The following is a 14471-nucleotide window of genomic DNA, read 5'->3' on the forward strand; positions in this document are numbered from 1 at the left end:
ACCAGAGTACATTGCCTAAAGTGACCCGTGATAAAATGATAAAGTGACAGAGTTAAGGTTAAGGTGACTGAGTTATGAAGTGTTCATGAGTTTAACGGCAGAGGGGAAGAAACTGTTCTTATGGCGGGAGGTTCTGGTCTGGATGGACCGTAGCCTCCTGCCCGAGGGGAGTGGTTTGAATAAACCGTGTGCAGGGTGAGAAAGGTCAGCTGTGATCCGACCTGCTCGGCCCAGAGTCCTGGAGACGTGCAGGTCGTGGAGAGATGGAAGGCTACAGCCGATCACCTTTTCAGCAGAGGCTACAATGCGCTGCAGTCTGTGTCTGTCCCTGGCTGTGGCCCCGGCGTACCACACCGTGATGGAGGAGCAGAGGATGGACTCGATGATGGCCGTGTAGAACTGCACCATCAGCTGGACAGGCAGCTTGGCCTTCTTCAGCTGCCGTAGGAAGTACATCCTCTGCTTGGCCTTCTTGATGAGGGAGCTGATGGTTGACTCCCACTTGAGATCCTGGGTGATGGTGGTGCTGAGGAAGCGGTGACAGTCCACAGTGGTGATGGGGCTGTTGATGAGGGCAAGGGAGGGCGGGGGGGCTGTGGCTTTCCTGAAGTCCACGATCATCTCCATTGTTTTCTGGGCATTGAGCTCCAAGTTGTTGCTGCTGCACCAGGTCACCAGCCGGTCCACCTCCCTCCTGTAGGCAGACTCATCCCCATCCGAAATGAGTCCGATGAAGGTGGTGTCATCCGCAAACTTGATGAGCTTTACGGAGTCGTGGCTGGAGGTGCAGCAGTTAGTGTACAGGGAGAAGAGCAGAGGGGAAAGGACACAGCCCTGTGGAGATCCTGTGCTGAGAGCCCAAGTGTTCGAGACATTCTTTCCCAGCCTCACACACTGACTCTGGTCCGTCAGGAAGTCTGTGATCCACCTGCACTGCCCGACTCCACCTGCAGGTGGAGTCGGGCAGTGCAGGTGGAGCAGAGAAAGTTTGTCCTGGAGCAAAGCCGGAAGGATGGTGTTGAATGCAGAGCTGAAGTCCACAAACAGGATCCTAGCGTAGGTTCCTGGGGAGTCCAGGTGCTGCAGGATGGAGTGCAGGGCCAGGTTTATGGCATCATCTACAGACCTGTTGGCTCTGTACGCAAACTACAGGGGGTCCAGGAGGGGGTTGGTGATGGACTTCCGGTGGGATAAAACCAGGCGTTCGAGAGTCTTCATGACTACAGAAGTGAGAGCCACAGGCCTGTAGTCATTAAGTCCAGTGACGCGTGGTTTCTTGGGGACTGGAACTATGATGGAGGACTTGAAACAGACTGGAACATGGTATGACTCCAGGGAGGTGTTGAAGATCCCTGTGAAGACTGGGGCCAGCTCATCAGCGCAGTGTCTCAGGGTGGCAGGAGAGACACAGTCTAGGCCCGGAGCCTTACGTGGATTCAGCCTTATGAAATGTCTTCTCACATCCTCCTCTTGAACCGAGAGGGTAGTGGGGGGGGGGGGGGGGGGGGTGCAGCGGAAAAGGGGGAGGTCCAGAGTGTTTGAATATCCAGTTGTGTGGGGGGTGGGGAAGTGTGAGTCCATGACTTCACCTCTGGAGTGCGGGCTGACACCTGCTGATGAAAAGAAAGCTCTGAACAACACTTCCAACCTGTTCAAAGCAAAAGAAAGACCTAAAGCTGGAACAAAAGCTGAAACATCAGAAAATGAAACAAAAGACTTTCTATGACAGAACAGCAAAGCTGCTTCCACCACTGTCCAGGGATGACGCAGTCAGGATTGAAAGTCCTGAAGGACGGACAACAAAAGCCACTGTTCTTCAAGAGGTCGCTGCACAGTCCTACACCGTGAGAATGCCAGAAGGACAGATCATCAGGCGAAACGGCGCTGTCTCCTGAAGACATCGGCAACACCAGAGTCTGTTCCAGACCAAGAGCTCAGTCAAGCCCAAGCTGAGTCTGAGTCCAACTCTACACACACTACACACTGCAACACAGACACACACACTGAAAATCTAACCAATACATTTATTCCAGGTGGCAAGAAGATCCACAAGAACAATCAATAAACCTGAAAGACTTGACCTGTAAAAAAAAAAAAAAAGGAGTTAATGAGACTAAACCTGTAATAAAAAAGGAGTTAATGAGACTTAACCTGTAAAAAAAAAGAGTTAATGACCTTTGTTATGTGTTATGGTTATATTAATGCTTAAGTTTAGTCACAGTAATTTGCCATTGTGTCTTACAGTAGCTGAGTACTGAGAAATGCGTTATAAGTTATGTTGCTACGACCAATAGTAAGACAAGTAATCTATGCAAGTTAAATGAAAAGTTATCTAAGGTAAATGGTTTAAAAAAATGACACCTGTAATGCATTTAATTTGGTTATCTACTTCAAAGAAAGGGGGATGTAATATGTGTAATTCTACTTCCTACCACAAGGTGTAAGTAGCGTTCTTTATTAATGAAAGATCACTGTTGTACACAGATCAGATTTAGCACAGACATGATACAGTGAAGATGCATGTAAAGTATGCTCCATGATTAATAAAATACAAGTGCTAAACAAAGTTATTTTATTTACAAAATGAAGAACAAAACAGGCAACACAGTCGACTTTAGTCATTAGACATTTGAAGCATTGAAGCTCCTTGAAATGGACTGCATTTATATAGCGCTTTTCCATCTGCATCAGACGCTCAAAGCACTTTACAATAATGCCTCACATACACCCCGATGTCAGACTGCTGCCATGCAAGGCACTCACTACACATCGGGAGCAACTAGGGGATTAAGGACCTTCCCCAAGGGCTCTTAATGATTTTACAGTCAGGCTGGGATTTGAATCGAGGCTCCTTTGGTCTCAAGCCCAATGCTTAACCACTAGACCTTCACCTCCCCATTATTAGGCCAATGGTTGAAGGTGACCCAAGTCAAACGGCAGCCTAGGTCCCTTTTCGAATTGCAAACTGCTAACTGCCAGTAGCTTCACCAACCTAGTACTTGGATGTGAAAATTGTGAAGAAACATTGGCTACCACACTATGGTGCACACTTCCCTAGAAAAGGCCAAGGAGGTGCCCATATTTCACCTTGGTGCAGCAAATAAATTGGTACTTTGGGGAGGTCGGAGTAGACTGGTGGTCTGCCTGGGTGTTTGCTGATCAGGACCCAGAGCGGTTCTGTAGTGTGGTGAATGTGGCACCACTGCTGTGACCAGACCTGATTTGAGTCTAAGATTCAAATAGCGTCACACATGCAGTGCCTTGATCTTATCCAGCACCAACAGACATTTAATTATTTTGTCCCTGTATTTGAATATTCAAGAACATCCAGCAAACATCAACACCACATTGGCCTCTCTTTTTTTTTTTTTTTTTTTACCAAAACAGATTATTTATAACTAAATAACTAAAATAAAAACATTCAATAAATAATTTAAAAAAGAAAACACATTGCAACATCACAATTCCTACAAGACAGAGATAAAGTACTTTTGAATGGTTATTGCAAATAACTGGGAAAATGACTTAATATAAAAATGATATGAAGTGACTAATGTTACAGAAGTGCGAAGTACAACAACAAATAAAAATGTTCACTAGGGCCACCTGCCGGTCAAAAAAATGTACAACAATGAGCTCAGAGCTGGATCACAGAGTAAAGAAAAAAGTGAACGTCACTATCAGCACATCTGGCCTGGTGAGTGTGGAGTTGTGGTATACTTATTCATGAATAACCATATATGTAAGAGCTTATTAAATCATCCTAACAACGGACAAAAGTGCTTCAAAAACCCATTCACCTTCCAGTATAATGAAGACACCTCAAAAACACATAATAGCATTTTTTTTCTTCCCAATTTTATGTTTTATGAAAATATAAACTAATTTCAAAACATGTTTGAAAAAGGTTGGCACAGTCATGTGTTCACCACTGTATTACATCATATTTTCTTTTAAAAATAAATAATCATAAAAAAAACACGTGTTTGCCCACTGGAGACAGCTTCTTCAGTAATTATTTTTCCCATATTCATCCTTAATGCAGGTGTGCAGCTGAGTTATTGCATGAGGTTTGTTTGGTTGTATTTTGCTCTGAGACAGATTAGGACTACAGATGGAACATTTCAGCACCTGCACTACCTTCTTTATGTATAATAATAATAATAATAATAATAATAATAATAATGTAGCGGCCTCTCTGTGGGTTCTGGATAGGCATGAAATATTAAAAAGGAGACGGGATGACTGTGGACCGTTCGAGCGCAGCAGCAGCGTGTCTCCTTTTATTGCGCATTCTCGGACACACGCACATACACACAAGCGGGAGCCCCTTGCTCCTCACCTCACAGCTACGGCAACACAACAGTGCCAAAGTTAACCCTGTGCAGCCTCACAGTGAATAAAGGAAATAAATAAAGCCTGGGCGGCTGGCCGGATGGGACTGCAGGAAAGAGGAGCAGCAGGAGGCGTATGCGTCGGCAATGGCAGAGTATACGGCTTGAGTCTGTCATGGTGAACAACCTGGGCTCGTTCCATCAAGTCCAGAGGGTTAAGAATGCGGTATGTCAGGGCATCTTCCCCACCTGAAGCCAACACTTGAGCGATCTGATAGGGGCCTTTCCAGTGTGGCGCCAACCTGTTGCAGTTTTCAGTGGGATTATTCAGCCACACCAGTGCACCCCCACCATAGGCGCGCTGACAGCCACTTTCGTTGTAGTACAGTTTCTGTCGATCATGAGATTATGTCAAATTAAGCTGGGCCATGCTGAATGCAGACTTCAACCGCTCTGCCATAGATGACACATTCTCTGCCTGCGTCCCCTCGCCCCAGTGGTCTCGAATACCCGATGGCATATGCACGTAAGCTGGAACCCGCGCTTCACACCCATGCATGAGGAAGTAGAGCGTAAACTGGGTACTGGAATGCTTAGAGGTGTTGTAGGCAAAAGCCACTTGCTTCACATAAGAGTCCCATTCACCCCCATGCGACAGCAGCATTTTAGCCAGCTGATCAATCAGAGTCCTGTTATGACGCTCCACCATGCCATCAGACTTGGGGTTATATGTGGTGGTGCATGTTTTCTTCATGCCCAATTGCTGACACAGGCTCTGAATCACCTCTGCCTCAAACCGGCAGCCCTGATCACTGTGAAGAACTTCAGGGACCCCATGCACCAACACATAATCCTCCAACTGGCAGTGAGCCACTGTCTGCGCTGTCTGATTTGGCAGGGTGTACAGATTAACAAATTTGGAGAAGTAATCCTCCACCACTAGAACGTATCTGTTCCCCCTGGAGGTCAAAGGCAACTCCAAAATGTCCGCCACCACCCTCTGTAGTGGACGGGCCACCTGAGACCCCCCCATAGGTGCTCTTGGTCTGGAAACAGGGCCCCGGCGGGTCTGGCAGGCCTCACACTGCTCACACCAGCATTTGATGTCTCTCAACATGAAGGGCCAATAGTAAGACCATCTGGAAGTCTCAAACACTCGCTCCGCTGAAAAGTGTACCGCAGTAGGCTCCCCATGTAACTGTCGCAGGAGCTCAGGGACAATGGACATGGATGGAAGGGACCACCACCTGAATTTGGTCCTCTCCAGATGCTGTCGGCCACACAGTCCAACACAACAGTCCGCCTACCAGCGATAGGTGGCTGAACTCTGTCCCAAGTTTCCTCAATTTGGCAGAGGACCCCCTGAGCAGCCGACGAGACAGTCTTGCCGCGTTCCGTTCCAACAACTCCACCATTATGCTAATATCTGGGTCATCCTGTTGCCGGGCCCGCAGCTCAGAGTCACTTCCCGAAAGGGAGCATGCAGCCTTTGGACCTGAATGGGACATCCCGGGAGGTGATGAGCAGCCTGACTCTCCCACGGAGGCGACCGTGAGCCCCCCAGCCGACCTGTCTGGGTCCCCTCAGGGGGGAGAAACTGGTCGGCGCGACAGTGCATCCGCGTTGTTGTGCCGGGCCCCAGCCTTGTGAATCATGACACAGTTAAACGGGTCCAGTTCTAAAATCCACCTACTCCTACAACCCGTAGGGTCATTGTCCATAGCCATGTTCCTGATGCCAAACAGCAGACGATGGTCAGTTATGATAGAGAAAGTGGACAGTCCCACATAGTGTTTGAACTCATGCACAGCCCACACTACCGCCCACAGTTCTCTATCAAAAGTGGACCGCCTCTTCTGCGTTTTTGTGAGAGCCTGACTGTCATATGCCACGACCCTCTTGACACCCCCCCCCCCCCCCATCCTGTGCCAACACCGCACCCACTGCCTCATTGGAGGCATCGGTGTAAACTTTAAAGAAGAGTGCAAAATTTGGCAGTGTTACCACAGGAGAGGAGGTGAGGACCCGCTTAAAGTAGGAAAAGGTCTCCTCACACTCTGCATCCACTCAAAAGGTACATTCTTACCCACCAGGCAATTCAGTGGAGCCGCATGTTTTGAGAAGTCCTTCACAAACCTCCTGTAATACGAACACAGGCCCTCAAATGCTCACACCTCCGCCAAGGTACGTGGAGTGGGCCAGGCCCTCACCTTGTCCGTATTATGGGGGTCCAGTTGGAGACCATGCCGAGAAACTACGTGGCCCAGAAAAACCACATGATCCCTCGCAAAATGGCATTTGCTTGGGTTCAACTTCAGCCTGGCCTGCTGTATCCTGGACAGAAGCTCCTCGATGTGGAGGAGATGATCGCCAAAGGAGCGGCTGTAAATCAGTATATCGTCCAGATATACCATGCAAATGTGCCAGGGCAAACCCCTCAGAACAAGTTCCATCATCCGCTGGAAGGTAGCTGGAGAGTTTGACAGACCCATTGGTATGGCCCGCCACTGATAGAGACCCTGCCGGTCGTAAAGGCTGTCTTTTCACAGTCCTCCTCAGCTACCTCAAACTGCCAGTAACCGTTAGAAAAGTCAAGTGTGCTGAACCATGCCGAACCTGCCAAGGCATCAAGGCTGTCATCCACACGTGGTAGAGGGTGTGAATCTTTAACCGTCACAGCACTAAGGCGACGATAATCAGTACAAAATCTCCACTGCCCCCCTTTCTTCCTCACCAACACCACCGGGGATGCCCAGAGGCTGCAACTCTCCTCTACCACTCCGTCTGCTAGCAGGTTAGCTACCTGCAGCTCAGTCTCAGCCCTTTTCTCTGGAGATGTGCGATAGGGCCATTGTTTAACGGGGGGATGGTCACCGGTTCTAATGCGATGCGACACCAATCTGCACTTGCCCGTGTTCCTGTCAGACAAGTTGAAAACATCTGAAAACCTCAGAAGGAGCTCAGAGAGCTCCTCCCTTTGCTGCATCGTGATGGGTGACTCATCTAAGATGAATGTACTCCTTGCTGGCGGTGGTGAGGCGCCCCCCACATTAGCAATACTGGGGAGGGCTACCAGGTCGTCTCTCCCCACCGAGTGGAACTGACCGAGGTGCAGCCCCCGCTTAACTTCAACGGCTCCCCCAGATGGATTGAGAACACGCGCTAATGTGACCCCATTTTTCACACTATTCACAGAGTGAGCTACAACTAGCCCTGTCGACTCTGGGGCATTGGGTTCCAGATACCCTTCGAAATCCTTAGCAGGCGACATAGCACCACCGAGAGAACCAATCGTCACTGGCACCAGGGCCTCACTTAAGGGGGGTATAGTCACGACATTCCCCACCGACACGTTACAACAGTTGGGGGTGAGCTCCCCACCTCGCAGCAGGGGCACCGCGACATCCCATAATTGCAGTACTCCCCGCCCAGGTCCAGCAATGCAGGGTTCCTTGTCAAAAAGTCAAGCCCAAGAATAACACTGAGTCGACTCCCTCAGTACATAAAAGTTGTGCTGCCAGCAGGTCGGACCCAATCGGAACGTCACTTCAATAGAGCCCAGTGTATCCAATATTTGCCCATTAACTGCATGAGAACTAACATAGTTCTTTCTCAAAGGCCGGTTCCTCAAAGCGGGGACCGACAATCGAAAATCAGCACTGATCAACGAGACATTAGCTCCCGAGTCGACTAAAATAGGAACCTCGCAACTTTCCACCACACCGCTGACATAGGATGTGGGACGGTCACAACTGTCCACAGTAGTGGCACCTTCAGTCACGTCCTCAGTCATGTCATGCCGTACAAGGCCCTCGGTCTGAGCAGCTGGTGTCCGGCCCTCAACCCCAGCTACTGTCCGTTTCCCTGGTGACCGCCTTTCACAGATGATTGTTGTGGAAAGAAACGCACTCCTCGTCTCCTCCTCACTGCCGGACCTCCAACCAGGACTGGGACTCCTGCCCCAGGATGGCCTGGCTGTTGAAGAGAAGTCTCTGTCACGTGGATAGTCATGAGGCGGGCGGCTGGGAGAGCGTCCTGAACGTCTGTCCTCAGATCCTCTGGATTGACATCTGGACTCCCCGCAGGCACAGCTACAGTGCCCCCCAGATGGAGAGCGAAGGCCACGATCTCTCCTGTCGGCATCTCTGGCTCTCAGTCCCTGATTATCCCCATATAACTCCCTCATCTCCATTCTCATTGCACACATGTCCTCATTTAACTTCTCAATGGCCCTCTGAAGGCCATCCGTAACAGACACAGACTGGACACCTGCACTCTGACCCAGGTAAACGCCTGTGAATGAACCCCCACTGTCTCTCTGTAGGGCCTTCCTAGCATTCTCACAGCACTCAGCCACAGCCAGGGCCTCATCAACGTCTGTCGCGCCCTGTTCCAGACACTTAGCTTTCAATACTGGATCTAGGCCGGCCAAGAAACGTCGAAACTTCTCCTCTCACTGTGCATTGCTGCCGTAGTCCGGGAATGCCTCCACCACCAGCTGGCTCACATCAGCTGCATACACTTCCAGGCTGTCCCCTGGACACGGACCGGAGCAGAAAGGCTGTCTCTGAAGCGATCCAAGAGTTGTCTCTGCCCAAATGCCGTCCCGAGCTTATCTTTAACAGCAGAATAATCTCTCTTCACCATGCGCGCCGATTCATCATTGCAGTCACTGACAACAGATGTCGCACCAACGGCATCCTATAGCTGCCGCACCCAGCAAAAGGAGCAGGCAAGTCGACTCTAACTTCTCCATGATGTGAGCTCCTGGTGGTCCACGCCATATAAGGCTTCGACGGGTCCTCATCCCCGCACCACATGTCGCCGAAGCACCGCGCTCGTTAGCAGGCTAGCTAAACTGAAGCAGCTAAGTTAACACGGCCACAACTCAAAATACCCGTTCAGCACGAACGCCAAAACATGCGACAACCTGCACAAGTGGCCAACGCTGCCACTAATGTAGCAGCCTCTCTGTGGGTTCTGGATAGGCGTGAAATATTAAAAAGGAGACGGGACGACTGTGGACCGTTCGAGCGCAGCAACAGTGTGGCTCCTTTTATTGCGCATTCCCGGACGCACGCACATACACACAAGCAGGAGCCCGTCGCTCCTCACCTCCTGGCTACGGCAACACAACGGTGCCAAAATTAACCCTGTGCAGCCTCACAGTGAATAAAGGAAATAAATAAAGATAAAACAAAGACATCAGAAAGTCTGTTACAATAATAATAATAATAATATTATAGCAGCGGTAGTAGTAACGTTTACATAGCATATTTAAAATAATCACCACAAAGCACTTCACCAAATGAAGTAAATAATTAAACAAATTTGAAAGAACATTGGTTAAAAATATACCACAACAAATTTAAATCCTATCGATGAACCTATTTCAATTTCAGTTTCAATTTATTTTTATTTATATAGTGCCAAATCACAAAAAGGTTGCCTCAAGGCGCTTCACACACGTAAGGTCTAATCTTACCAACCTATTGACTGCATTTTATGATTTTTTTCTTAACTATTATTATTTTAACTTTGGATGGTGTTTTATGTACTACTTGTACAATTAGTATTACTACGGATTTAATTATTATTATGGATTTTAACTTTGATGTGTGCTTTTATGATGCCAATACAAAAGAGCTGTAATGCTTGGTTATAACCGAGAGTGGCATGAATATGCCGCCAGATATCTAATCTACCGGGCACTAAGAAGAAGAAGAAGAGGCTCGTCCCGACCACTGATCTCTATATATTACTGGATCGCTCACATTGGCCAATATTTTTGAAGCAAACCGGCCCCCATATTACCACTCCCATGTCCCGCTCTTGAACGCTCTTTTCTATTGATCTTTAATGAGGCGCACGCAACTTTATTCTTAGTAATTTTCTTAAAAAAAAAAACCTTCATGTGCAGCTGCGCAACTGCGCAAATCGCCAGATCAAAGGCTGTGGACGAACATTTCAACTGTGAGTATGATTGAAATGGGAAGTAATGAACAGCAAGTTGAAGAGTTCTCTCCCTTATTCCAGCATACAGGCAAAGATAATAATAATAATAATAATAATAATAATAATAATAATAATAATAATAATAATAATAATAATAATAAGTGGCTTATTAACTCAACATGTGCAGCCACATGTTATGTTTTGTGTTGGACGAACTATTTTAAGACATTTATTAGGTCTATTTGTGCATAGTTTTTGAGCTTTAGGTGTTGTTGCTACGAGTTTTATTACTTATATTAGGCTGAAGCTCTTAGAGCTGTACAAATGTTGTCATTGCAGGGAAAACTAACTGTCCTGTAGCTATATATATATATATATATATATATATATATATATATATATATATATATATATATATATATATATATATATATATATATATATAGCTACAGGGAAAACTAACTGTCCTGTAGCTATATATATATATATATATATATATATATATATATATATATATATATATATATATATATATATATATATATATATAAGCTTGCTGATGATTACACAAAACTTGTATAAACTTTGATTAAGGAATGATAATTTTTCGAATTGTGTATTTGTCCCGGTGAGATATGAGTAATTAGGAATAGAAGGGAATAAATTGTCAAAGTAATAAAAGAAAGAAAGAAAATAAATCAAATAGCTAATCATGGCAGGCATAGATTAGGAGGGATCAATCTTACATTATCCGAAGAAAAATAATAAATAAGTAAATGAGAGAATCAGCTCGGTTATTACTTGAAATTGTTGACGTTCTAATAAGCTGTCTATGTGCACCGCATAAGTTGGGAGTGGCAAGATGGCCGCCAGTTTGCTTCAGCGGATTGTAAGCAGTGTGTGTGGGGGGGGGGGGGGGGGGGGGGGGGCAATGAGCGATCCAGTAATATATACATATCAGTGGTCCCGACCAGGATGGTAGGGGAAGGTTCCGCCCTTTTCGCCTCTGATTTGGCCGTGAAACGTCATCTTACGTTCAGGAACTGCCGTTGTCTTGATTTATCGCGATCGTCAGTGTGATAAATGCGTGCCGTTATATTTATATTCCAAGCTCACGTTTTCATAACCTGTTCAGAGCGTGTTTAGATTAGGCTTTGCTTTTTGGGGGTAGTTTTTAATTTTTAATATTTTGAAGTAAATATGTAAAACTTATCAAGGACAAAGTATTCAAAATATCTCTGGCTGAAATATGTTAAAATGCTGAGGACTACTACACATAGAAATGTGTCAATTGCCCATTGATAAATCCCATCGGTTACTGTGACTGACCATAAAAACACCTTTTCAGCTGCTTTTCCATGGAAATTTAAATGATCAATTGTTATTTTTTTTTTATTTTTATTTTTTTAAGGGGGTACTAATGGCACATGATTTACATATTTTCATGTCTGGGAAAAATTGTGATTAAATGGGTTAATGATGCGAAGTAATAACGAGGTGGTACACTGGGTCACCAGAAACTTTTTCAAGGCATCATTCAGGAAGAAACCAATGGTCTAGGAAAATAAGACATGGGCATGTATAATGTAACCAGTTTGTAACAGTTTATTACGAGATTGAAGAATTCTAATATCAAAAAGAAACAAAGAAAAACAGACGCGTGCATTTATGCGAACCTTCTGGCCAATCAGAGGCGAAAAAGGCGGAATCTTCCTGGCCAATCAGAGGCGAAAAGGGCGGAACCTTCCCCACTATCAATTTAGGTTACACGCTTCATAGTTTCGGTATCAGACCACAGACTCCAGTGACAGTAATGTAAACATGGTGACATACGGCTGAAAAAAAGGGCAAAATGGTCTTCGAAAGCTTGGTGGTCGATGTTCTCAACAGATTTTTAGGGGACTATGTTGTCAACCTTGACAGCTCACAGCTCAAGCTTGGCATATGGGGAGGTAAGTCAACTTGTTTTTGAAACTTTGCTAATGCACCTGCTAAGCCTACTAGCTAAGTGACGTTACCGTCAGGCAGCTGTCAGTGTCACTTCCGCTGTTCTAAAACCGAATTTTTCTCTAAGCCACTGTCCGTTGCTGGAGAAGTTACATACCTGTTATTTTATTAGGGCCAAATACTCGTGCCTAGTTTTGTTTGAAGAGACCAACAGTCCTGGGTCACACCCTTTGACACTAGTTGTGACTTAATTCACGCACAGTTCTCAAGTTCTGCCACAAAGTCACGTTTTTCATCATAAGGGAGACTCGTGTTTAGAGAGCCATGTGAAACGTGAAGTAGTTAAAAAAAAAAGTCATATATTATTACATGTCTTTTCAGCAAGGTGTGTACAACGCCATGTATTTTTTAAACAAATACAGACGGTTGCCCAGTTCTGGATCACCTTTTAATGCAACTGAATAGCTAAAAAAAAAAAAAATGCCTCATAGCCACTGAGGTAAATGATTCTAAAATTAGCTGGTCTCTCAACTTGATTGTCCGCATGCTACAGTAATTAAATAAAGAAGGCATGATGATGAAAAAGCCTTACTATTTGAAAGATGTCCCGAGGCAAATGAAATCTTTAATTCTCGAGGCCACTATTGAAGTTTTTTTTTTTTTCTGAAATAAAAAAGCCAGAACTACACATACTGATAAGTAACATTACATATGTAAACTGAGTCTTATCTACATTTACATTTGTTAATTTATTTTTTTCTGGTTTTCTCTACAATCTATTTTATTTGTTTTATTTTTGTCTTTTCTAGTGTTTTTAATGTTTTTGCTCTTCTCCTATTTTTATTATTAAGCAGTCCAGATTTAAAATGTTCCTTAAATCAATATATACATTCTATTTTTTTCACTAGTTGTATAATAACAAATTGGTAAATTTGCTTGTCTCACAGTTCTTGCTAATTGGAGTGTTTCATGTTAAATGAACACATTTTAGAAAATTTTCCCAGCTGACAATCTTGAATTCGCATGCTGCACATAAATGATGTATACAGTGACAAACTAATGGCCAGAATGTTTAGTTTCTTTTTTTGTTTCTGAGAAATGGAGGCCTTTTTTAAACTAATAAGTGTCTTTTAAACTATTCAGCTGCAAGCTTGAAATTTGAGGGGTTTGTTGTTGGGCTGTGGCTATCAGTATTTTTGGAATCAAGTATTGTGTTGATTATTTTATTGATTATCCAGTCCAATCCACTTTATTTATAAAGCACATTTAAACAGACTCGAGTCTCCAAAGTGCTGCACAGCAAAACCATAGACATGCAAAATAGTAATAATAACAATAATAACAGTAAAATAGATAAGATAAAATAATACATAAATAAAACCATGATAAAACAATAAATTTCAATAAAATAAAAATAAAATAAGACACAAGGACCATACAACTCACGCGGTGTTAAAAGCCAAGGAATAAAAGTGAGCCTTAAGATGGGACTTAAAACACTCCACAGTGGGAGCAGATCGGACGTGTAGGGGCAGAGCGTTCCAGAGTCTGGGACCGACCACGGAGAAGGCTCTGTCCCCTTGAGTTTTAAGTCTCGTCCTAGGCACCATGAGCTGGGACTGGCCCTCGGACTTCAGAGCTCGTGCTGGAGTGTAACCTGGAGATTATTCGAGTAATAGGATAAAAAGTACTTTTGCATTTTTAAAACACCATCAGTAGTGCCAGAGCTTTCCCTAAGGGCCTCTTCACACATAACACGAAAGATGCAGAAACCAAAAGAAAGTCCGTGAACCAAACACGAAATGGGGAACCACAAACCATTGTGCCCGTGCATGAACACAGTGCGAGCTGGAATGTGTTGCGCCACTGATGTGGAGAAAAATAAAATAAAAATCAGTTGTATAATTAGTGAATACCACAGGGTTGATACAAATAAAAGGGGATGCAATACAGAACACTGCAGTAAAAAAAAAATTGAATGCCGTTCATGGGGATTCGAACCTGCAATTGACAAAAGCTCTGATTACCAGACATAAACTTTACCACTGCGCTACAATCACTGTCTTATAACAGGAGCGTAAAGTGGCTAAAATCAACAAGAAGATAAACATATTTTTTTAAAGAGAGAGAAAAAAGTACTGTAATAACTGACAAAATGGTGTTTGTTATTCCGTGTTTTTGGTGATACGTGACTGAAAGTGGCGTATTTGTGGTGCTGTTGGCTTGTCATATTGT

The 14471-nt window shown here is 44.8% G+C and overlaps 1 protein-coding gene across 1 annotated transcript in view; it reads left to right on the top strand.

Moving 5' to 3' along the window:
• The first annotated feature begins 12141 nt into the window (after positions 1-12141).
• The window catches only part of vps13a (vacuolar protein sorting 13 homolog A), a 178007-nt gene continuing 175677 nt past the window's right edge, over positions 12142-14471 (top strand). Inside the window, 1 exon segment of the mRNA XM_034170409.1 lies at positions 12142-12241. Within this exon segment, the coding sequence (XP_034026300.1) occupies positions 12142-12241 (100 nt within the window).

This window comes from Thalassophryne amazonica, chromosome 5, assembly GCF_902500255.1.
Source record: "Thalassophryne amazonica chromosome 5, fThaAma1.1, whole genome shotgun sequence".
Taxonomy (NCBI): Eukaryota; Metazoa; Chordata; class Actinopteri; order Batrachoidiformes; family Batrachoididae; genus Thalassophryne; species Thalassophryne amazonica.